The sequence below is a fragment of the Centrocercus urophasianus genome, unplaced genomic scaffold, assembly GCF_019232065.1.
Source record: "Centrocercus urophasianus isolate 14NV4802_14NV808 unplaced genomic scaffold, USGS_Curo_1.0 seq_9, whole genome shotgun sequence".
NCBI lineage: Eukaryota > Metazoa > Chordata > Aves > Galliformes > Phasianidae > Centrocercus > Centrocercus urophasianus.
Window position 1 is genome coordinate 12680272 of NW_024885532.1, and position 26944 is coordinate 12707215.

General features: G+C 37.4%; 1 protein-coding gene across 2 annotated transcripts in view; it reads left to right on the plus strand.

The window, feature by feature from the left end:
• The window catches only part of KLHL1 (kelch like family member 1), a 220081-nt gene that overhangs the window by 186101 nt on the left and 7036 nt on the right, over positions 1 to 26944 (plus strand). For both annotated transcript variants that reach the window (XM_042839007.1, XM_042839008.1), the window contains 2 exons: positions 1461 to 1685; positions 18921 to 19083. In XM_042839007.1, the coding sequence (XP_042694941.1) occupies positions 1461 to 1685; positions 18921 to 19083 (388 nt within the window). The remainder of the gene's footprint in view (positions 1 to 1460; positions 1686 to 18920; positions 19084 to 26944) is intronic.

Here is a 26944-nt window from a genome sequence, read left to right on the forward strand (position 1 = left end):
ATCTGCTCAAAGTGAAAGAATTGCTAAGGTTTTAGTTCATGGCTATGCATATTTTTCATGAATAGCTGAAATAGGTTTTAATAATTTTATTTTTTTATTTTTTTTCTCAGATAGGCAAAATGTTGTACTGCATAAACTGAGTTCACATATCTAGGAACTCTTCTGGATTAGGAGTCAAATATGGAACTTAATGATGCATTATGCCAAACTCAGACTTAACCAATATGATAAAATATATAGCTGAGCATAAATCAAAGATTGTATTTGTTGTACTAGTAATACTTTGTGAAATCAGAATGACAAATCTTTTAAATGGCAATCTTTAGCATTAAGGTAGACTGCATTATAGCATACATTTGTTACAGTTTCAGATTAAATATTAATACATTCAGCATATAAAATCTTAAAGCATTATCAAATAGCTATATTAACGTATCGCTATAATATGCCCTTCAGCACTGTAGAGAAAGCGTGCGATTTTGCTACTTCAGAACAAAAAATTAATACATTTGCACAAATCAATTTTAAATTAGAGGCAAATAGATAAATAAACCTGTCTTTGTTAATCAAATGTGAAAATTTGTTTATATAATGTATGGTATCATAAAACTAGAGAGGGATTTAATATATCTGGTTGAATTGCACATACGTTGCTCCAGAAGTAATGCGTCCTATTTACTTCCATGGAAACTACAATAGATGCAAAGAACATAATAACACTCTTAGATAGATCAAATTCTCAGTTACAAAACACCATTTTTCAACAGCCACCACCATTAGTTATGTATTTTGCTAAAATAAGAGAGAATTAGGTTAGGAGGAAAGTCATTACTCAGGGACTGGTGAGAGAGTACAACAGGCTGCCCAGAGAAGCTCTGGGTGCCCTGTTCCTGATCAAGGCCAGGTTGCATAGGGGTCCTGGGCAGCCTGATCTGGTAGCTGGCAACTCAGCCCATTGCAGGGGGTTGGGACACAGTGATATTTGAGTTTCCTTCCATCCCAAGCCAGTCTATGATTCTGTGATTCCCATAGTTGTATTCAGATATTAGGATGTGTTACTTATTCACTTTCTGAGATCTATACAAGCTCTTTAATATCTCTGGTTTTCTTAATAAACTTAATTTTGTATCTAATATTTAACATTAAAAGTTACTTTTGTGATTAAATGATATCTTTTGAACTCAGCTGTGGACCTGGATCAAATTACTAAGTTCAGAAGAAAATGTTCTTTAAATATTTTGCTAAAATTTACCTTGTAACAAAATCAGTTATCTCAGACAGTTATACTGCTGAAATGTAGAAGATCATAAGGGTAATGCATTCTGTTATTCAGGCTTACGATATTTTGATACTGGAGAGATGCTTTAGTTTGTTTTTTCAATTTCATAACTAACATTGTAATAGATAAAAAAAAAGGTAGCCAATTTTATATACATTATCCTATTATTGTGTCTCATTAGGTGCTACAACTATTGAAAAGTATGATCTCAGAACAAATATATGGATCCAGGCTGGAGTGATGAATGGCAGGAGGCTTCAATTCGGTGTTGCTGTCATCGATGACAAGCTGTTTGTCATTGGAGGCCGTGATGGTTTAAAGACATTGAACACTGTTGAATGTTACAATCCAAAGACAAAAGCTTGGACTGTGTTACCACCAATGTCAACACATAGGCATGGTTTAGGTAAGGAAAAAAAAATGTTCTAAAAATCTAACACATTTTTTCAGATAAGTAAATGATAATGCAAAATTTAAGTTTCTATAGCTATTATATCACATTCATCAGTATCAATAAAGATTTATATTATGCTTGTTAGATCACTAAGAATATAAAGAAGATTAAGACACTTTTTTGTGATTTAATGATGTATAAAGAAGATTAAGACACTTATTTGTGATTTAATGATGTATGAAAACTTAAGACAAGACAGCAAAAGAAACGGAAACTTTAAAAGATTGGTGGCAGAATGGCAAGGGTTGGAAGGGACCGCAAGGATCATGAATCTCCAACCCTCCTGCCACATGCAGGGCCACCAACCTCCACATTCAATATGAGACCAGGCTGCCCAGGGCCCCATTCAATCTGGCCTTCAACACCTCCAGGGACAGGGCATCCACAACTTCTCTGGGCAGTCTGTTCCAGCACCGTGCCACTTTCTTTGTAAAGAACTTCCCCCTGACACTGAACCTAAATCTCCCCTCCCTCAACTTCAAACCATTTCCCCTTGTCCTGCAGTTATCTACCCTTACAAAGAGTTGATTCCCCTCCTGTTTGTAGGCTACCCTTAGGTACTAAAAGGCTCCAATGAGGTCACCCCACAGCCTTCTTTTTCCAGGCTGAACAAGTCCAGCTTCCTTAGCCTGTCTTCGTAGGGGAGGTGCTCCAGTCCCCTGATCACCTTTGTGGCTCTCATCCCCCTCTCCAATAGATTTCTGTCTTTCTTGTACTGGGGGCTCCAGACCTCGACACAGTACTCCAAATAGGGCCTCACAAGAGCAGAGTAGAGGGGGACAATCACCTCCATGTCCCTGATGGCCACGTCTCTTCTGATGGAGCCAGGGATACCATTTGCTTTCCGAGCTGCAAGGGCTGGCTCATGTTAAGCTTTTCATCTGTCAGGACCCCCAGATCCTTCTCCGTGGGTCTGCTCTCAAGAACCACTCCTTCCAGTCTGTCTAGATGCCTGGGATTCCTCCGGCCCAAGTGCAAAACCTTGCACCTTGCTGTGTTGAACCTCATTAAGTTCAGCCGGGCCCACCTTTCTAGCCTGTCAAGGTCCCTCTGAATGGCATCCCTTCCTTTCACTGTGTCTACTGCACCACTCAGCTTGGCGTCATCAGCAAACTTGCTGAGGGTGCACTTGATTCCATCATTGATGTCATTGATAAAGATGTTAAAGAGCACCAGTCCCAAGACAGATTCCTGGGGGACGCCGCTCACTACCGGCCTCCACCTGGACATTGAGCCGTTGATGACCACCCTCTGTCTGCGGCCTTTCAACCAGTTTCTTATCCGTCGAGTGGTTCACCCATCAAATCCACCTCCCTCCAATTTGGAGATAAGGATGTGGTGGGGGACCATGTCAAAGGCCTTTCTCAAGTCCAGGTAAATCACATCAGTCACCTTTCCCTTGTCCACCAATGCCGTCACTCCATCATAGAAGGCCACCAGATTGGTTAAGCATGACCTTCCCCTGGTGAAGCCGTCCTGGCTGTCTCAGATCACACGCTCATTCCACATGTGATCAAAAATGTCATTCAGGAGGATCTGTTCCATGATCTTCCCAGGCACGGAGGTGAGACTCACCAGCCTGTAGTTCCCTGGGTCCTCCTTGCTCCCTTTCTTGTAAATGGGAGTGATGTGACCCTTCCTCCAGTCATCCAGGACCTCACCTGATAGCCACGACTTTTCAGATATGACAGAGAGGGTCTCAGCAACCACCTCAGTCAGCTCTTTCAGAACCCTGGGATGCACGTCATCTTGCCCCACACACTTGTACACATTCAGTGTCATGAGGCAGTCTCGAACTTGCTCTGCCTTTACAGCTGGGGGGAACTTACCATCCCAGTCCTCACCTAGAGGTTTAGGGATGCCAGGCTCAGGGACGTGAGAAATACTAGAATTCTGGCTGCCAGTGAAGACTGAGGCAAAGAACTGATTCAGTACCTCAGCCTTCTCTTTGTCCATTGAAGTGTGTTCTCCTTTTACATTTACCAAAGGAGGTACACTCGCTTTGGCCTACCTCTTCTGGCCAATGGACCTGTACAGTGTCTTCCTATTGTTTTCCACATCTCTCACCAAGTTCAATTCCGCCTGCGTCTTGGCTTTCCTGACCCCTGACCGCAAGTCCAGATGGCATCCCTGTATTCTTTTCAGGTGACACGCCCTTGTTTCCAGAGCTTGTATGCACCTTTCTTTGTCCTCAGCATGCCCATTAGGTCCTTTCTGAGCCATTCCGGTTTCCTACCTCCTCTGCCCGCTTTCTTATTCAGAGGGAAGGAGAGCTCTTGTGCTTTCAGGAAGGCATCCTTGAAGAGTAGCCAGCTGTCCTCAACATCTTTGTTTTCAAAGACAGCATCCAAGGGGATCTTGGCCAACAGTCATTGAACTGCTTTAAGTTCACTCTTTCAAAATTCAGGGTCCTGACATCACTTTTTACCAGGCTCACATCCCTCAAGATCACAAACTCAACCAGGGCATGGTCACTGCAGCCCAGGCTGCCTCCAACCTTAACACCTTTAATGATCTTCTCTGCACTGGTGAGCAGCAGGTCCAGCAACACTTCACCTCTGGTTGGTCTGTCTGATACCTGGATCAGAAAGTTATCATCAGTGGATTCCAGGAGCCTCCTGGACCTCTTGCAGCTCACTGTGTGGTCTTTCCAGGAGATATCAAATGGTTGAAGTCCCCCATCAGGACAAGAGCCTGTGAGCACGAAGCCTCCCGCATCTGAAGCAAGAAAGCCTCATCCACAGTCTCCCCTTGATCAGGTGGCCTGTAGTATACCCCTATCACCAGCTGGCCTTTGTTAGACCCATCCCTAATTCTAACCCACAGGCTCTCAACCTGTTCCTGACTGTTTCTCAGAGGGAGCTCCTCACGGCCTATCTACTCTTTGACATAGAGTGCAACTCCCCCACCCTTCCTACCTCACCTATCTCTTCTAAAGAGCCAGTATCCCTCAATGGCGGCATTTCAGTTATAGGAGTTATCCCACCATATTTCTGTGATAGCAACAAGGTCATATCTTTCCAAGTGCCCCATGGTTTCCAACCCGTCCTGCTTATTTCCCCAGCTGTGTGCCTCGGCTATCTGTCTTATTTCCCCAGCTGGGCTATCTGTCTCGCTGCTTTCATAGAGGATCTAGGATCCCGTAGAACAGCAGCATCCCCAGCATCCCCATGCTGCAGTCCATCCCTTTGTATTCCACCATCTTCGCCCATCAAGTTTGGTACAAGCCCTTGAACGACCCACTCCACCCTAGTGGCACTCTTTTTGTCTTCTTCCCCTGAGGCTTTTCTTAGCAACTTGCAGTCACTGCCGCCTGAACTGTCAATAAGGGATAATAATCAGAAGGGTGAATCAGTCCAGCAAGTTTCCTAGAAATGTCCCTGGTCTGTGCCCGGGGGAGGCAGCTCACCTCCCCACGGGTAAGGTCAGGCCTTACCTGACCTTATAGGGCCCTTATAGGGCCTTTCATTCCTCTCAGCAGGGAGTTGCCTATGACAACCACCCTTCTGTCCTGCTGGGTGGAGGTAGTCTTGAGGCTTAGGGTTGACAACTTCACCAGAGGTAACCTCATGGATGGATCTCCCTCCACACCCTCACTCACCTCTCCCTCGACTTCCAGGGACTCAAACCTATTGCGCAGAGGCACATGGGGAGCCAAGTATGGTTGGGATGAGGGAAGTCCACTTTGCCAAGCTGGTATCTGTTTCCACTCCTCCTCCTTTCTCAAATTGTTGCTAGGGGGAGGAAAGGACAGGGGGCTCACTGCAGCACTGTCTGCCTGCCGGTTCCCCTCTCCCACCTGTTTGCAAGGCAGCAGGGGGTGACATGCTCCATGTGGAGCCTCAGTTGTGTGCCAAGATCTCAGGGCCAACAGAGACTGGCAAATCAGTCTGTCTCTCACACTCCGTTATGGTCCTCAGACTTTCCACCTCCTTCAGCTCGACCACAAGGCTGAGTAAGTCATTTACTGGTCACATCTTATACAAGTGCTGCCTCCATCGCCCTGCACTGCAAAGGCCGGGCTCTGGCACTCATGACAGCCAGTGACCTGTGTACTAGCATCTTGTGTTGGGGCCTCAGTCTGAGTCTCCACACTTGTCTTAGCATCAGCAATCCTTTCAAGCATGCATGGGACCTCAGTCTGGGTCTCCATGCTCTTTTTGGCTGCAGTCTTCTTTGTGCATGAGCATGGGACTTCCATCTGTGTCTCCACAATGTTTGTGGCGGTAGCCTTCCACTGGGGTGCAGCCATTGCAAACCAGCAGGCACACTAACACCACTAGATGGCCTTAGGTGTGACTGATCAGCCCTGCCCTGCTGCGGGTAGCGCTGGCTCGGCCCTCACGCCGTTGCCGGGTCGTTAACAGGAGCCCTCGCACTTACTACTCACCTGAGAGTGATAACAACCATCTTTGCTGCATAGTCCCGTGTATGGCTGGCTTACAGTTTCTCCTTATTAAAACAGCCCTGGTGATTCTCGCACCTCAATTCCTACTCTGTCCTTGAGGCTTTTTGTAGGCGAGGGGAGTGAGCGCAGAGCCATTGCCCTGGCAACGCCCCCGCCGCGTCAGCTGCTCTCGCGAGAACTGCCCGGCTGAGAGCTGCCCAGCCGCTCTGTTGTGTCGCCGATCCCTGAGTGAGGGAACCGGCCGAAACCCCTCCGTACCTCGCGGTCGGTCGCTGCGGTTCTGGCTGGAACAGCTCTGAAGCAGCGAACCTCGGCGATGAAGCTGTTTCAAAGTATTATATTTTTTCTGTTATACAGCATGATAGGAAATATGCTCATGAGTATACACATTATGTCAGTAATGAATATAATGCTTTACATAATGCTTTATATGCTTCACAATATAATAATTATAAATATAATAATATATTAATAATATAATAATATAAATTAAATAAATAAAAATAAAAAATAATAATATAATAATATATAATAATATATAAATATAATAATGCTTCACAAAGTTTAATAGTTTAATCGTGGTTGGTAGAGCATACGTTTCTGTTGTAAACATACATTCCATAGCTTTTCAAGGATCGTTCATACCACTATCAGCATTAAGCAAGATATGTTGTATTCCTGTTTTCCCTAATTAGTTATTCCTAAATTGCCTATAGTGATCATATAGAAGCTGAATGTGATATCTGAACTCTCATTTCCATTTGTTGTCTTGATTTTCAAAATCCAAAATGCAAATAGAAATTCAATTATTGTCTTTAAATTTAATTTAGGTTTACTTAATGCGTCTACATCTAAGCTAGTTATCTTTACTTATTTTCAGTGCAGAAAAAAAAGATTTCTAAACTGCAAAATGTCGTATATATCTTAAATATCTTCCCTGCAATGAAATGTGTCACATCTTAGAATAAAATTTGCCTATACATATTCGTGCACAGACTTTTGATATACTGACCTGATTTTGACTTCTCAATAGTACTACAAGGTAAAGTGGTTTTCCTAGGGTATGTAATGATATGAGGTTTAAATTAATAGAACTTTAAGTCCAATGAAGACAATAGACTTATGTGATGAACTACAAATATGGAGTTAAAATTAATGCACTCCATACACAAATTTTGTTCCAATTCTGACAGAATTTTTGTCCATGATTTTATTGTGAATTGTTAATCATTTTATTGATTTTTTTTAAAAAAATTTTTTTTTTTTTTTTTTTTTCTTTTTTTTTTTTTTTTCCTGACCATACCGGGAAATGTGCTATTAGCTAATTCTGGTGTCTTTGATACTAATATTTAATATCAAATAGGGCATAAAACATTATGGAATAAAAAAGAGTAATGTGAAGCCAGAAAACAATGAATGAAAATTGGTATCAGAAAGAGAAAGATCAAATTAAAACTTTCATAACTGCAGTAGAAAATAACTGAAAGAACAAAAAGGGGAGAGTATAAAAATGTATTTTGAATGATGAATTCAGAAAATAAAAAGGAAAAAGGAAGAAGCTGCACAGAGGAAGAAGAGGGAAGGAAGAAATGAGGAATTAGTGGTAGGCTGAAGGTAAATGTTACATACAAAAACAAAAAAAAAAAGAAAGAAAAGAAAATATGTTTAATAGAAGAAACAAAAAGAAAAAAAAAAAAAAAAAGAAATGAAGGAACTGAACAAACAAATCACACTGAGCTTATTGTTCCAAAGCAAACAATATAAATGCTTCTGTGGGAAAATTAGGCTACATGTCTTTTCAGGGAAGTGTCCTAAACTGGCTTGTGCTTTCCATTAACTGTGTAAAAACTGTCTAAGCTTCTGTTGTGGGCAAGATTTAGGTTGTTAGGCATACACTTCAACTTCATTTTTTGGCTTTGTGAACATCTGGATTTCACAGTCCATAACTAAATGTGTATTTTCAAGTTGGTCTGAATGGAAAGAAGGATAATGGCACACAGTAGTAGCTACTAAACCTCTGTTCAGCTTAGATTGCAGGAAAGTTATGGGATCATACTATTCCTCTTTCATTCTTGGAAGCAGGAATCATCTGAGTGAAGTTGCTATAAAAATTTCTTCCCTTTATTGCTGGTGAGAAAGCTTTGGATTTCTTTTTATAACCTGTAGCTTAAGGTGTAATTCATTCTATCCAGATGACCCCAGAGGACATAAAGATTTCAGAGTCTTGGTTTATGTAGTAGGTTATGGCTTCAACCCATTGTTTTTATCCAGCTAAATATATGTAAATGTATTCTTAAGTACCTAGAAAGTATTCTTAAGGTTACAGAGTGCTTGTTAATCTGATTGTCATGAAACTTGTGTGTGCGAGTATGAATCTTAAGAGAGTATGTTCAGAAGGCGGAGGAAAGAAAATATGGGAAGTTAGAGAATTGTTGGATAAAAAGCTCAGAATATATTTGCTCATGATAAAACTATAAGATGTCATGATTTGGCATGAAGTATATAAAACAATGAAAGAGGATGACCCTTCTTCTTCTTAGACACAGTGTAATTTTCCATTTCCACACATATTGCTCTAATATCCAACACGGTAGTTAAAGGGAAGAGAAAAAGAGAATGTGCAGTGAAGAAAATACAGATAACTCTGTACTTTGTAAATAGTAGTAGTGAAAACTGTTAGTCAAGGAAAAGACTATGAAGAAGCTGAAGCATCTGTTGAAAAGCTGTTAATATATACAGTAAAGAAAACAGGTAAAATCAGGTAAAGTTCAGACTCTATTTTGACCAAAATGAAAGACATTATTACCTTCATTTTCATCTACAAATAATATTAATTGTAGTAATATAAATATATAACTAATAATTCTATACATTCATAACAACAAATTGAAACATATATGAAAACTTATATATGTGTACATATGCATCACATATACCTGTAGATATATACTATATATATCATGATGTATGTGTATGTTTAGTTTGTCTAAACATTCTAGTCGTTTTCCATATTTTCCCTTTGGACATTCCAGTTCATATCAGTGCTTTGGTCCATAAGGCAGAACAAGTAGCACTTTTCACCTTATAAGTTATGACAAGTCAACTTCAGTGCAAAATAAATTGAAGCACTTTGTAGAAAAAGTCATTCATTTGTGTGCCTCTAGAAAAGCTGTGGGTTCTTTCCATGCGTTGTCAGCAGGTGCAGTGTATACAATCACAGAACCACAGAATATCAGGGATTGGAAGGGACCTTGAAATATTGTCTGGTTCAATCCCCCTGCCGGTGGAGGAGCAGCTAGACCATGTCACACAGGAATGCATCCAGGCAGGTTTTGAATGTCTCCAGAGAAGGAGACCCTACAACCTCTCTGGGCAGCCTGTTCCAATGTTCTGTCACCCTCAACATGAAGCTTTTTTTTCATATTTATGTGGAACCTTCTATGTTCCAGCTTGCATGTATTGCCCCTTGTCCTATCATTGGATGTCATTGAGAGGAGCCTGGCTCCATTCTCATGATACTCACCTTTACATATTTATAAATATTAATGAGGTCACCCCTCAGTCTCCTCCAAGCTAAAAAGACCCAGCTCCCTCAGCCTTTCCTTGTAACGGAGATGCTCCACTCCCTTAACCATCTTTGTGGCTCTGTGCTGGGCCATCCCAAGCAGTTCCTTGTCCTGCCTGAACTGAGGAGCCCAGAACTGGACGCAGTACTCCAGATGCGGTCTCACCAGGGCAGAGTAGAAGGGGAGGAGAACCTCTCTCGACCTACTAACCACTCCAGGTTGCCACTGGCCTTCTTGGCACAAATGCACAGTGCTGGGCTAATGATCATCCTGCTGTCCACCAGAACCCCCAGGTCCCTTTCCCCAGTAGTGTTCAAATGTGGTGGATTTTAACTGACATCTGAATTCCAAATGTAGCTATGTACTTAACACGTCACATTCCTGAAACTTATAATACTAGGGAGGTCCAAATGTTTATCAAATTATTTTTCTTAGTAATTTTAATCTGTAAAGAAGACCATTCTCTAAATAATATAAAACCTTGAAGTCAATGCTTTCATTTATCTAAATCTTCTCCCCTACATTTTGAGTACAAGACAGAATAAAGACTCATTTCCTAAATTATGGAGTGCAATTAAGTTTTAATTGTTTTAAATTTGCATAAAATATGAATGAAAACAAAATGATAATTCAAAAATAGTGGCATCAGGTTTTCATCTTTTATTCAGATCACAAATCGTTGTGAGATTTATATGCAGCCTTTCACATGACAGACTCATGAAATCACAGTGCAGTGGCGATTATTTACAGCTTCTTTTTTTTTTAATTAAAACTTATTAGTAGATATAATACTTAAGAGTATTAAAACCAGGATAAATATATGATGTTTATTGCTAGTAGGCTTGAGACCTTACTGACTGATGATCTAGACTTTGGCTTAATTCTTAGATCATGATAAAATTCAGGAGGAAAATACATATTAAAATATAAATGTGTTGACTAATCTAAGCCCATATTTTTTCAGTCATAAAATGATGTTTCGTAATATATATTATTTTGGCTTCGAAGACTTGAAGTTCATAAAATGTTTTCCAAATAGTTTTTGAATTTTCAAAAAGCAGTTATTGTTTATCAAATATTTTTAGGCATATTTGCAAGCCTACAATACCTACAGTATTAGAAAATTGAAAATGTAGAGCATGATTTATCCTCCTGGAGACAGATGAACATCTTAATAGGGCATTTGAAGTGGCACGTTTCCATTTCCATTCATGACAAGAACTCAGCACAATTAGAATAGAACGATTTATGACTTGGGAGAGGTTCCTGCCTTTCAAGATACAACAAAGATCACTGAGGAGACTGTAAATTAAAAATCTGTTCCCTAAACCTCATTTCTGTATGTATGTATGAATTTATTTATTCATTAATCCATTTATTAAGTAAGGCCCATATCAGCTCTGTCTCTACTGGAAATTGATTGCAAATCTATTGGCATGCTTTCTTATTTTATATTTCTTTTGATATAGTTATAAATGAAAAGCACTGTTATATTGGAAAGTACTTACTGTGTAATTATCAGAGAGCATCTTGACTTGGCTCAATAGTTCATTTATTTCAGTAATGGTCTGTCATCTCTCATGTTTGCCATTTATATGTGATTGCTGTTGACTAATTGAAAGATGTTTTCATAATTTCCAACATGTCCATGAACTCCTTGTTGGGTTAGATTGAATCTGTTACTATTTGTTCATTACTTTTTGATTGATTGTAAGGTAACATTGTTTTTAGCAATCATAGTTCAGTCACTCTCTTCACAAAAAGATGAGAAGGCAGCAAATAGGAGTTATTAAGAAATGTTAACTTATAGATAGAATGTTTTCCAGAAGTTAATATCTTTTATTTTTTCTTCAAATCTCAGCGTTCTGAAAATAGACAGTAATTGTGTAAAATGTCAGCAGATTTTTAAAATGTGCTTTCAATGCAAATATCAGAAAAAAAGTTTCAGATACTAGATAGCTTGATGGATCTATAACAGCAAAGCAATATCTGATTCACATTGAAACAGGTGTTGATTATAGCAGAAATTACGCTGATTAAAGATGCAGATTATCAAGTGAATATGGAGTTTGGTCAACTTTCTCCATAGGAAATAAACTTTGCTTGGAAACCTAGCTGCTGAAGGGTGGGTGTTGTCAGGTATTTTTTAAACACTTTAGCTAGGAAAACAGAGCTTGTCAGAATGTAGCATGTGGGATAGGCATTTAGACAGACTGTCTAGAGGTTTAGCATTTTCATAAAACATTTAGCAGGCAATTATTGCAGTTCAACAATGGAAATATAAAGATGTATGGCACCAGTGTTTAAACCTAAATTGAAGAATAACTTCAAGTGAGTCAGAGTTCAACTCTCATCTTCTATATGAAAAAAACTTCTGTTGTGGCAATGATGTTATTTTAGATGGTACTGAAGCACCAGTAAATACATGTTTCACAGAACCACACAATTGCAGGGGTTGGAAGGGACCTCTAGAAATCAAGACCAACCCCCTTGCCAAAGCAGGTTCCCTACACCAGGTCACACAGGTAGGCGCCCAGGCGAGACTTGAACATCTCCAGAGAAGGAGACTCCACCACCTCCCTGGGCAGCCTGTTCCAGTGCTCCGTCACCCTCACCGTAAAGAAGTTCTTGCGCACATTTGTGCAGAACTTCCTATGCTGCAGTTTCTGGCCGTTCCCCCTTGTTCTGTCTCCACACACTGCTGAAAAGTCCGGCCTCACAACTCTGCCGCCCACACCTCAGATATTTATAAACCTGGATTAGATCCTCTCACAGTCGTCTTTTCTCAAGGCTGAACAGACCCAGTTCACTCAGCCTTTCCTCATAGGGAAGATGCTCCAGGCCCTTCACCATCTTTGTGGCCCTCCGCTGGACTCTTTCCAAGGGATCCCTGTCTTTTTTGTACTGGGGAGCCCAGAACTGGACACAGTACTCCAGATGAGGCCTTACCAGGGCAGAATAGAGGGGGAGGGAGGATCACCTCCCTTGACCTGCTGTCCACGCTCTTTTTAATGCACCTCAGAATGCCATTGGCCTTTTTGGCCACGAGGGCACACTGCTGGCTCATGACCAACCTGTCGTCCACCAGGACGCCCAGGTCCCTCTCCGCAGAGCTCCTCTCCAGCAGGTCATTCCCCAACCTGTACCGGTGCATGCAATTATTCCTCCCTAGGTGTAAGACTCTACACTTGCTTTAGTTGAACCTCATCTGGTTTCTTACTGCCCAGCTCTCCAGCCTGTACAATTTGTTGAATTTGTACAAAAAGGCATTCAAGGCAAAGGAAAAAGATGTGAAGTAGAATAGGAATGTAAATAAAAGCTTGATAGAGCCTTAACAGTTACACTTATTTTAACTGTAAAACATAAAAATGTTGAGAATAAAGGGATCTCTATTCTTCTTCCTTTGCTAGCTTGGAGGTTTGCATCTTCTTTCTGTATACCACAATTACTAGATTACAGAAGAAGGCAATAAAAATTGCAAATTCACATATTTCCTTAAAAGACAAAAAAAAAAAAAAAAAAAAAAACTTTTCCAGCAAAATAATTCCAATTTTTCAGTATGCTGTGTGTCTATGGAACAAACCATTATGAGGAGAAAACAAAGCACAGAGATCAGCAGACAGGTGGATGAAAATTTGAGATTCCATTATGGACACAGAGACAGATATGAACCTCCAGTGTCCTAATGGGCAGCAAGTGGGAGATAAAAGTCAAGAAGAAAACAATGTCGGTAAAATGCAGAAAATTATTTTAGCATTAAGGACAAAAAAAATGATGTTATCATACCCTGTTGGTATGCTAAAATTGTAATTATTTATGATCAACTGTTAAAAAAGTACTATAAGCACACCAACTACTAACAATTTTTAAAAATCATGAAAAGTATAAGTTGTTTTTTTGTTTGTTTGTTTGTTTTGTTTTTCAGAATATTTGCTATACTGACAAAAGCAAGATCACTGGATAGAGGAAACTTTTCTAGGTCTTACTTGTAGAATATTCTGATAATCATCAATTGCTCATTTCACAGACATGTATTTATTTTTAATCATTCGACCTCAGTAATCAAGCTGAAAATACTGCAGCCCTCATACAACCATGCGTGTATGCTGTTGACCAAGTCCTACTGGTTTAGGCAGTGACATTCAATATTTCCAGATTTATACAACACAATTGCTGGATTTTTAGATATTCTGAAAAAGTGACCACAATGTCTGTTCAAATCAAGCTTAAATCAACAGAGCTGTGAGTCTGGTACATGTCAGATTTACAGTATATCTCTTTCATGAAAAGTCTAAAGTACTCTTAGACCTTTGTAAATTGGCAGTCATAAAAACTTAACGCTTTCGGTTGGGAAGAGCACATTCATGTATAAAAGATGTTGTTCATGACAGTAAAAAAAAAATGTCCACTGCTTTGTTATTTATGTAACAAGAAGAAACAGTTTCAAAAAAGATTATTCACTAGGATTCATTTTAAACAGTATGACTGGAATTAAAATGAAATAACTCAAGCAAAGAGTCATGCCATATATCCCCCAAAAAGATCTTTGAGTCAGTGTCTTGTTGGAAGCATCTAACTTTTCTGCACTGGTAAGTCTCTTCAGGTACATTTGCATCTCACAAAGCAGTACTATGATCAGTATGTGTAATCTTGCTCAGTGTGTGCTGATACGCTGAAATTGTGCAAAATCACAGATAGAAAATAAAGTAAAATATATAAAATCTAAATAAAAGAACTTGAGTTCTCAGAAGAAATTACAACTTCCTAAGCATTAAATAGAGAGGAATATTTTTGCAACAGACTTGCTTAGTACAATGCTCTGACATACCTATATTATTTGCCATTCAAGAAGCAGCTAGCTAAAGGTTAGTTTGAAAATCTTTCTTTTATGCATTATAAAATAGAAACGTGCACCTCTATGTCATTAAATTATTGTTTCCTTAATGTTGAAATATCAAGGGAAATATGTAATTCCAGCTTTCTTGACAGAAGACCTGAGCATTTAAAGTATTTTCTTCACAATAATTATTTGCATGTATATTAGATTTGCATGTATATTAGATTTTGCTTTGGACTTTTTTCTCCCAATTATGAGGAGCATACAGAGATATTTTTTTTCTGAATTATAAAATTATTTGTCATTGCACTTTGCACCCATGCATCATGACCCGATTCACTGAGGAGCGACAAATCATAATGGCAACACATCTAATGATTTGAGTCAAGTTCTCCAGATAATACTGTAGCAGAGTTCAGAATCTGGTATCTCATCTACAATACTAAATGTAAATAAGCTGCAGGCAGATTTTATTTCTATAAATCTGCATTATATAAACATGCCAGTGTAATATTGTTGGGCCCTAGAGTGCAAGGGTATTTTCATAACTCTTTCAATCAGCTTTGATACCAGCCTCTGAATATATATAAGAACAGGTATTTTCTACAGTATGTCACTAAATATTCACTGAGGAAGGTAGGTCAGGTCTAATTCTCCCTTTCATCACATCCTAAATTCCAAGTTTAAGCTAAGGCTGTCCTAGATGCAATATCCCAAGAATTATAATGGTATTTCAAACTCAGTTAAAATTATGGCTGCAAAAATGAAATTTCACATTTAATTATCCAGTGTATAAGATAAAACAAGTTAGACTTTACCATCATTACTTTTTTCGTTTGTTTGTTTTGTTTTGTGCAGAAGAAACTACTTGATTTGTTCTAGTATACCTCTGCCTTAATTCTTTGGAAAGATGTACAGGTGACCAAAAAAGAATATTCAACTAATCTGTGGTTATTTGACAGGTAAAATTGCCAGAAGTTGTCTGATATATGTAAATACTAATGAGTTGGTGACATTTTGTGCTCCCTACACCAAATTGCTTCTGCTTTTCAATCTGTGTTAAGTAAATAGATGGAGAATGGATAGAAGATAAGGAGAATTATTAGTTTATAAGCCCACTGGAGTGGAAAGGAGAGTGAATGTTTGAATGGTAGAAGAGAAACACTGTATTTATTATTGAAGAACAAGAAAGAAGAATATTATGCAATTAGATTTACACAAAGGTCTAGGTTTTTTGTGGTTTGTTGTTGTTTTTTTTTTCCCCCATAGAGATGCTTGTCCTGCAAAGTATCTCACTTTCTTTGTCATTATATATTAGATTATGTGTTATATCTTACATTTTGTTCATCCCTTGGCCTCCTGCAATTAGTGATTCAACAAGTTTGTCTGAATCAGACTTCAGAGTTGTTCATTATTCCCCATCACGTGATATAGTCTGTACCACAGTTGGACTGTGATATTTAATGTCCAAATTTAGTGAATCATAAATTTACATGACCTGTAGCTACTTCTGTGATCATGTAGGTGAAATTTTTTACAAGAGCACTGCTAAATTTCATGCAATCATTTCTACCTTGAGGATGTGACTTCACAATGATTTTCAGTATCTTTCTAAAATACAAAAATTTCAAGCAATGGGGAAACTAGCACATTCCTGATTTCACAATTCTAATATTCACTTATCTTCTTTGGTTAAAATTTGGACTATTGTCCTTATCCTGAATTTGACAGATTGCTGTTTCCATATCTTACACTGGTAGTAATAAGACTCTAAATCATTTTTTTTTTTTTTTTAAATGCAAATACTTACATTCTGATTACTTCTTGGGAAAAAAAAAAAAAAAAAAAAAAAAAGCTGATAAACCCTGTATCTCATGGAATTTCCAGGTTTTCTAGATTTTTGATGTTTTATGTCTAATTCTTTAAGAGTCTCTCCATATGGTTTACATTCTTTACACACACATCTTCATCCATTAATTCTCATGGATGTACCATTAGAGTAAGTACTACCAGCTGCAACTCCAGGCTTCTATGGCTGTTCTACTTTGCAATTTCACTTCCAAATATCTTCAGATATGAAAGCAAAATTTAAAAGTGCACAAGACATTGAAGATAGATGTAATGAGACTTTCATGGAATGCAGCACTTTTGTTATTTTTTATTTGCTTATTAGTGATCTGTACTTTGAACATGAATGTATTCCAAAGTGATTATTTGTTCTCACAGATAGTACAGACATAACTGTACCAAAACAGAATGAAATCTGACCTTGCAGAACCTATTTGTCTAATATTTTAAAATATAGTAAGCTTGAACAAGTTGTTAAGGAGCAAATGTAAGGATACCACTGCTTTTGATGTTCTGTAAAGAAGAGACTTAAAATGGGAAAACCCATAGAAAGTTCATGAATGCTATAAAACAAAAACAGAGAAGATTTTGTTCAGAAGCTTTGTCTTCATTTGTGTGAGAAGAATGAATTGCCTATAGTTTTGCAAGTAATTTCTCCTATTATGGAAGCAATGAAAACTGGCAAAACCAAATAGACAATCTCTTATTGCATCACATAAAGTTTCCCAAGGAAAATAAACTTTCAGATTTCTCAGTCATGTGACATTAACTATATTCACACTTTTTTGCAGAGAAGCAGGACATGGATCTCACATTAAAATAGCATTTTTATTTTGTCAGTTTTCTAACTACAACACCGCCCTCTGTCACTATAAAGTTAGCCTTCAGGGAAATGAAATTGAATATAATGACAGAAAAATATATATTAGTTATTCAGTAAGACTGAGTGAATTAAAAGAATACTTTAATGAAATAATAATAACAAAAAAAATGAATTGATTACATAAGAGCAAGTGAAAAATGCAAAGTAATAGACACTGGGAATGACTTTACATGCATGCTTTACATGCATTTTACAAACCCAGCAAAGTTCTCATCGTAGAAGTCAGTGAACACTATTTTACATACAATGTCTGGAGTGGCGTCATTATAATAAATTGTAGCAAATATGTTTTAGATGACAATAAATTTCACTGTCCAGCCTTTGGGAATGTGTATAACTGTTAGGCAAAACTGAATGATCAGAAGCAGACAGCATGGGCAGATCCGGCCTGGCTAACCTGATTTCCTTCTGTGACAAGTTAACCCACTTAGTAGATGATGGAAAGGCTGTGGATGTTGTTTACCTGGATTTTAGTAGTGTTTGACACCATCTCCCACAGTATTCTCCTGGAAAAACTGTTTTTTTGTGGCTTCACTTGGTGAAGAACAGGCTGAATGGCCAGGCTCAAATAGTTACAGTGAATGCAGCTCAATCCAGTTGAAAACCAGTCACCAGAGGCATCCTGCAGCTTTCAGTCTTAGGGCCAATTTTGTTTAACATTTTTTTCAATGATCTGGTTGAGAGGCTTGAATGAACTGCGAGTTTGCAGATGAAACAAGTTAGTCAGGACTGTTTATCTGTTTGAGCATAAGAAGGCTTTGCAGAGGGTTCTGGATAGGCTAGATCAATGGGTCACGTGCAGTCACATTGGCTAATGGGTGGTTTGGATTTAACCTGAGATTTCCAGAATGATAGTTATCTGGGACCATCTTTACCCCTTCTTTGCTAGATAAAGAAAGAATCCTTACATATCCAACATTATTTTCTTCTGAAGGCACTCATTCTCTGTCATTGTCACTTCTTTTCTAAAGGCAACTTTTCATGAAGAAAACTGATGATGCAGTTTAAATAGTTTAAGTTCCTCACTGTAAGTCACTTCCTCCAGTCTTTGAAAATATTGCTTTTTTTTCTTGATGCTATGCGAGTCTACTAAGCTTTTGCTAGTAAAAAAAACCCTCTATTTTCATCTACATAAATGACAGACATTCTGAAGTTGTCAGACATTCTTTCCCTCTGCTGTGAAACACTAGAAGAAAATTCTATTCAACAGATATCTCTTTGGCTGACAATACTTGAGATATACCATGTAGCTAGTCTACATACTGTGTGATTTGCTTATATTCTAAAAGCTAATTAATGATCAGAATGTTACATGCCACAGGTTAAAAAGCTTACAGAAATCTTAAGATGCTTACATCATTGACAGATAATTCTGTGAAGCAAACAACTTTCTCAAAGAATGAAATTAGGTTTGTTTGAAAAGACCTTGAGTCTGTTTGACAAGAACTTCATAAAGCCATGCTCATTGGCATTAATTTTATTCCTATATGTTAACTTTTAATTTATCAAATTTCAAATCAGTGTTTCCATTTTCACCTTGAGTATGCAAGTTTAGGCATCGCTTTATGGAAAACATTTATTATTATTATTATTATTTCCAGAGAAATAATATTTTTACATTCTCTCACTCTCTCCTTCATTTTAGGAGTTACAGTGCTTGAAGGGCCTATTTATGCAGTGGGAGGCCATGATGGTTGGAGCTATTTGAATACAGTTGAGAGATGGGACCCTCAAAGTCAGCAGTGGACATTTGTGGCAAGTATGTCAATTGCCAGAAGCACTGTTGGAGTAGCAGCATTAAATGGCAAGTGAGTAGGGTATTCTTTTACAGTTCAAATGCATTTCTTAGGAGTATGAAATAACTGTGACACACAGTAGTAAATAACTTCTGTCCTGTTGTACTTGAGGTAACTTTTAAAGTAAGTACAGACACATTGTGCACACCCTAAAATCTTGTAGTTCTTACACTCATGTCAGATGTCGTTTTTCTGTGTATATATATGCTTATATATATACTTGTTCCTTTTGTTTAATATTCATATCAAATGCATAAAAAAATAGACATGACATTTCAGTGTGTATGTTCAGTGTGAAAAATTGTCAGTTGACTCATCTTTCTTGTATATGCCAGTTCTAGTTAACCGAGTTTGTCAGTCTAAAATATCCAGTGATGAGGTTTGTTGCATGCTCTTTCAACTTGCTTCAGCCAGAAATTGACCCAGGAAACCTGCTTTGACTGAAGGCAACTACATTCATACAGGAAATAAACAGAAATTTGATTCTGACATTAATCTGCATTAAATCTGCAATTCTAAGTGTGTTTAGATTCTAAGTTTCTCTTAGAACTTTTTATTTTTTTAAAGTGATCCTTAAAACTCATTTTACAGTAACACGATATTGTGCTGACACTTTTTATTAAGGAGCCGCATGCACTAAAGCTAGAAACCTGGGCCAAACTGCATCCCAGCAATACAATTATGCAAAATTCTGAGTATCTAATTTTCTGAAATGAAATTAGAGACATGAGGTTTGTAAAAGGTTCTCTTTGTGTGATAGTATAAGATGCTGTTTGCAGTGTACCTACACTACTCATTACTTTTGCTTATCAAATGAAAGTATTTGCTTTTAGCTGCCTGTCAAAAAATAATACGATGTGAACTCTAAAATTTAGAGGTGGGAGAGGGATTCATCACACATAACTTCAGATACTTCTGGATAGACATCTACAACTGAGTCAGTTGTCCTCATAAGCTCACCTTATGATCAACTGAAGAAATAATTTTAAATTATCATACATCTTACTTATTCTAGACACTTATGCTAGGACAGCATGAATTATATCCTGTAAGTTCCTGTTTTGCTTCCTCAGTTATAAAGGAAACCAGGGAACTCTGTCTCAGATTGTGACTTCTGCTTTTTTTTTTTTTTTTTTTGGTATCTTAAATGAAGAAGATTGATACTTCTATGGGCTTCTATTCTTCTATTTTCTATGAAAATAAATGAAGATGCACGAGTAGGACTTGGGGGTCCTGGCAGACAAGAAGCTGGACGTGAGCCAGCAGTGTGCACTTGAAGCCTGTAAGGGCAACTATATCCTAGGCTGCATTAAAAAAGGGGTGGCCAGCAGGGAAAGGGAGATAATTGTCCCCCTCTAGTCAGCTCTTTTGAGGTCCCATCTGGAGTACTGCATCCAGTCCTAGGGCCCCCAGAACAACAAGGACGTGGAGCTATTGGAGCAGGTCTGGAGGAGGGCCACTAAGATGATCAGAAGGCTGGAGCACCTCTCTTATGAGGAAATGTTGAAGGAACTGGACTTGGAGAAGAGAAGGCTCTGTGGAGACCTCATTGTGTCCTTCCAGTATTTGAAGGAAGAGTATAAACAGGAGGGGGAATGACTGTTTATACATGGGTGGGTAGTGATAGGACAAGGGAGAACAATTTTAAACTGAGATGGAAGATTTGGATTAGATAGTAGGAGGATGTTTTTCATACAGAGGGTGGTGATGCACTGGAACAGGTTGTCTGGAGAGGTTGTGGATGCCCCATCCCTGGAGGCAGTCAGGGCCAGGCTGGATGTGGCTCTGGGCAGCCTGGTTTAGTGGTTGCCAACCCTGCTCATGTTGAGGTCCTTCTCAACCCAGGCCATTTTATGGTTCTGTGATTCTGTGACAAATACAGATAATCTTAAACCAGTAAAATAGTTTTAACATCATGTTTTTCATTCTCCTATTTACGTTAATGACGATATTTAAATGTATTCCCCTTTCGCGTTTTTTTAATTGAAAGACATAAAAATGTGAGGTTCTTTTCTTTATGAGATAATTTATAGTAAATTGACAATAACAGATTTACTGTGTTGCTTGATTATATAGATAGAATTTAAAATGGCTTAAGCATGATAGAAATTCTACTTCAGCATTCACAGAAATAAAGCACGTTAAAATTTTTTTGAAGACTGCATATACTATTTTGTCCTTTCACACACATGCAAATTTATGTTTCAGATTTTCAGATAAATTGGTGTTTTGTGGAAAGGCTTTGATAAAATCAAGTGTAATGTTTAAAAATATTTGTTATAATGTATATTCATTCAGTTATATTGAGTTCCACTGGTTTTACAGTAATTGAATTCATTTGGTAATGTATTCTCACAAATTGGATTTTTTTCATAGCAATATTTTTCCAGCTCTATGCTTTTTAATTTTATATAAGAAACAGGGAGCAGGCCAATTCAGATATCAGTTTATGTGCAGAGTAATATTTTGTTTTCATGTCCTATAATGAAACAAACCTAGAATAAGTCTTGTGTTTTTTAAATTAAAATTGTGCTCGTTGCAAGTAGCAGTTGTTTTTGTTTAGTATTTAGTGTTAACTATTATGCATTACTGCAAATTGAATATGAGAAAGGTTAGTAGTTAGCTTACTGAACCTTCATTTTCAAGAAAATAGCAAAATCCAAACCAAATCAGTATGTGCATATGAAAGGTTATCAAAATTGTTCTGTAGCCATACATATGGGATATATTTATTGTGTAATGACCTCAGAGAGGCTTAGGTTAATAATTCCACTAAGTCCTTAATAGCAGTTCAGTGTTTTGCACAAGAGAATTTGTAATGTATTGCATTCATATAACCACCTACAAAATGTGATTGCATGGCTGATTATAGTCTCCTCCAGGAGTTCTGCTGCTTTGCCTTTCATGCATCATATAGTAAACTATCTGTGGCATTTTATCGTAGCAGAATCATTAAGGCTTGTTACTAATTCAGTGCCCTGCTCTTTTCTTTTGTACTTCTCTACACACAAATTCTTATTTCCTATCTGAGGATCCCAACAGTTCAGTGAATGTCTGTTTCAATTCAATATGCATCATAATCTTCTCAGTTTTTCAAGAAAGATTTAACTTGCCATTTTACATTCAGGCTGTTAAATAAGAATCTCTGCAAAAGTCTGCTTCTTTTCATGTTCCTAGGTTAGTAAATCTGTGACTCTTAGAAGAGGACAATGAAATATGAAAATTCACAGTGAAAAGGAAGATTCATTTTGTCAGTTGTTTATGGACTGGTTCAGCCCAGTTCCATGACAAACATGGCAGGGGGACTCACAGACCCACGTCCTGAGAAAGGGGAAAAGGGAAAAGGGTAGGGAGATAGGCCTAAAAACAAAACAGTGGCAACAATCTGAGGAGAAACAAACTAATTTTCTAAGTAAGATATTGGAATGCAAGATAACACAACATAATACAATATAATTGGAGTTGAAGATAATAAATCAAATAAAAACAGAGAGTCTCCAAAAAACAAAGACTTTACTCTAAGTAAGCTGAGGCAATATGGCACTCAAAACAGAGACTAACTGGAAGATTGAAAAAAGTGGTCCCGTGATCTATGAATAGTTTTTATCTTTTCCTGAGTGGAAAACAGTAATAGAACAGCTAACAGTCCTCTGGAAGATGTTCTTCTTCTCTTCTGGGACAGGCACCCAGAACTGGTGCATTCAGCTCTTACTGTACTACGTGATGTTATGACATGGAAAACTGATGACCAACACATGAAAGCATGACACATTTACAATCAGTATGCATTGCCTTGATTGTTAGAAAACATGGCAGATGCTAAAACCATTGCTAAATTACAGAGTGGGAACTTACTTAGGCTATCAGCTATTTAGTTACCAGGCTACCAGCTGCTTAGGCTGTGTTCATATTTTGCGTGTTTTCTGTGCATCTACATCTTTTCAGTGAGTATAAAGCACCATATACATTTGTTTGTCTTTTTAACCTCATGAGCAAGATTTTTTTCTACTAGGTGATCATTGACCAGCATAAAGTTAGCATTACAGTCATTTGCAAGGACTGCCATTCAGGTTTTGTAATAGCAAACACTGTCTTTTCTACTCACATTTATTTTTCTCCTAATTTTACAGTGGATAAAAGATTTTGTGTAGATAATATAACATAGCATGCTATGTTTTAGTTTGTGTGTTAAGAATACTTCAGAGCAAGCAGACAGAATGAATAAAATTTAGAATCACAGAATGGCTAAGGTTGAAGGGGCCTGTGGAAGTCATCTGTTCTACTCCCTCTGCTCAAGCAGAGATACCTAGAACAAGTTGCCCAGGACCACATACAGGCATCTTTTGAACATCTTCAAGATCATTTCACACTGGTCAACCTATTCCAGTGTTCAGTCACTCACACAGTAAAGTGTGAGTAAAGCTTCTTGATGTTTAGACTGGCCCCTTCTGTGTTTTAATCTGTGTTCATTGGCTCTTGGCACTGGGCACTACTGATACAAACCTGTTCTCTTTGCATGCTCCCTTCAGGTGTTCCTATACATTGATATTTCCCCTGAGCACTTCTACTTGTTGAACGTCTTGAGACTCTTGTCAGCCCACCTCTCCAGCCTAATACACGGCAGAAGAAGGCAATCTGCTCACACTGCATAGTCTAAATTTTTGAATGTAATGTGAATCCCATTGTAATTATATAGATATTATATGTGGACATCATATTCATATGTGTACATATAAATGTATGTACACACTTTCTTATTTCCACATATTTATACGTCAAGTAGGATATGTAAACATTTAAATCTTAATAAATTTTTTACAAAGCTAATATAATTTGATAAGTATCTTTATGAACTTAGACAACTATTACAGAAGCTATCAAGTATCTACTACTTTCAACAACAAAATCTCATGTCATATCCACTGTTAACTATTTTTTTCTAATTTGAAACTAAATCAACTTCTCAGTAACTTCTCTTGAGATAAAATGAAATTTCTTTTGAATCAGTAGAGCAGCTTTAGCTGAGCATTTCATTATTGATTGAATTCAGTGAATTGAGAACGATTTGTTCATTGTGAAGGTCACAGACTAAACGGTCTAAGACTTTTTTTTTAGTCATCCATATAATTGCAGTGCACTGATGATTTTCTTACTTCAGTAAAAAAACTGTGCAATAAACGAATATAGAGAAAGAAAGTATGGAACAATATTTTGATCTAAAATGATTGAACTGACAAAGCAAATGAATATCCTAAGTATACTATACCAGCTCAATCTAGCACAAAGTCATTCTGTGAACTCAAAAACATTTTCTTATTTAATGACAGATGCACTCCATTTATGTTTTAATAAACAAGACGGAGAATAAGGGGCCTTGACCTTATACTGTAGTAAAATAATAATTTACAGACTACTTTATCTTATTTCTCGTGTAGTCTGATACAGTCAATGACGTTTTTAACTGGAGGAACTTGCAGTCAGTCTTGCAAAGATAAAGTAGCCCAAAATGTAACTTTGATTACAATTAAATTTACTTGATACAGGTTCTTTCTTTCAGAAAAGTTTACCTTCTAGTGTAGGAAGTAGAGTTTTGCCATAATGATATTGTTCATATAAAGGTGTTACTCTCAGAGTCTTTTCAAATTCTGGTAGTTAATAGTTCTTAATTGTTGGCACTTATTCTATGACTTTTTTTCATTTTTTCTTTAACAAGCTGTATTTATTCCTAATGTATCCCACTCCTGTGTTACCAAATACATGAAGTACCATTCCAAATTTACAGATAGAAATGTATTCATTAATGCTTTCCATTCAGAAAATTGTCATATTCAACTTTTGCCACAGTGAACAACTGACCTAACCAAGGCAGTGCGGATAGAGAGATTTCATCTGCACAGTCTCCTTGGTCAGATGTGGATTGCTAGCACTGATGAAAATTCCAACCTTCCCCTTGTTTCCACCCATCAGATTTCCTTTCTGACAAAGTATTCCTCTGTTGCTCTTTCAGGCATACTGAAAGGTAGAAAAGGCCACAAAGGGGCCTAAACAAAAGACCAGACAAGGTCTTTGATATTTTTGGTGAAAGAATTTTGAAAGGCGAACCTCATTAAGAAATGCCGGAAAGACATGATTCAACTGTTTTCACAAGCTATAGCAACTCACATCAAAGGCACTCTGTTCTTTTGAGGTTGGTTTGTCAAACTGAATTTAAAAATGTCTTTTCTGATTAGGTATCAAAGGTTTGTAATCATAGCACTGAGATAAATGCTTTTGATCCAACTAGTCATGATTTCTCCTTTCTCCTACTTTGCTGAAAAAAGGTTTTTTGTAGCTGAGAGTTTGCTCTCTCAAATGGTGTTCTTGTATTCTTTGTGTATGTTGTTTCCATATAAATAAATAGGAGGCATTACTTTTGGTGTGACCTAAGTGTGTGTATGGTATATGCACATATATATATACGTTTAGGAATCTATGCCTATCTTAATGTAAAAAGAACTCACCAAATCCTGAAAAAAACAAAACAAACAAACAAACAAAAAACTTCCAGTTCAGAGGAGGCTAAATTCATATCCACTCACAGTATCTGAATAAATTGAAATTTAGGCTGTTGAGGAATAGAAATCTGTAACATCTCCAGAGGCAAAACTTTCATTGTGAACCATGGAGATAAAGTACTCAGTAATTAATGCTTTTTTTTTTTTTTTTTTCTCCTTGCTGACCTTTCCTTTTAAACAGAGATGATTATAAAAGAAATTCAAACAGTTTTAATAGGATTCACCTCCATAGAATGAGATACAGTTCAGTAAACAGAATATTCCCAACTCAAAAGTGAAATGAAGATATGCTTACTATGTGATTATTATCCCTGTGCTTCCTTCTGAAGTGTTCTTCTTAATTGTGCAATGTTGAAAATAAAGTCTTAAAATATTGTAGGCACTCAGAAGTTACCATGTGCAAAAGTTAGACATCTGCAAGAAGTCTACAGATACCAGTTATCTGGGAGAAATAGGAAAGATGCCTTTATTGTGAATTTAGACTTTTTGTGAATTTAGACTTTTTGTGGATTGTACACATTGTATCCCAGTGGTATATGTACAGTAAAAGAGCAGGTAGAAGTAGTACAGAGCACTTAGGTAAGGTAAAGTTACTAAGATAGTATTGTGAATTAACAGTGTAAAATAAAAAATGAATAATAAAAAAAAGACAAACACTAATTTGTTAAATTCAGTCACTTAATTGTCTTCAGTGTCTGAATTCTAAAGGCGTATGCACATGAAAATGAAAATCTACTTACAAGTGTATTCAACAAATCAGTCAGATCAGATGTGGTATCTGTTAACTGAGAGACATAAGAGTAGCCCTTGCAGTTGCAGGGCTTAAATCTTATCACAGTAATGACAGATTATCACACATTTTTAGAGAAATCAATTATACTTTTCCATGCAGAAATTTTTATGTCTGAACTGTTACCAAGAAGGGTAAAATTACAAAAAATTATTCATTCAAAGTCATCTAATTAAATATGACTGAGCAATAAAGAGAGTTCTAAATTTCTTGAGATATGAGTATCTCAAAAACTTCAGTTAGTTGTGCAGTATCCTGGACATTCAGCACTGTTTGCAGTGCTGTTGTTACCTAGTTACTTTGGGCTAGAGTGAGTAACTGTGGATTACAGAATTTAGCAGAAGAGTGGAAACGTTTCCTTACTGAAGCATCCAGGCTCAGCTACAGTGTTTTAAAACAATTCAGTTTCAAATTGTATTTGTCTGAAATTGACCCTTATGAAATAAAATTGTACTGCTAATCTAATGAATCATAGAATTGTTCAGGTTGGAAAAGACCTTCAAGATCACCAAGTCCAACCACAATCTAA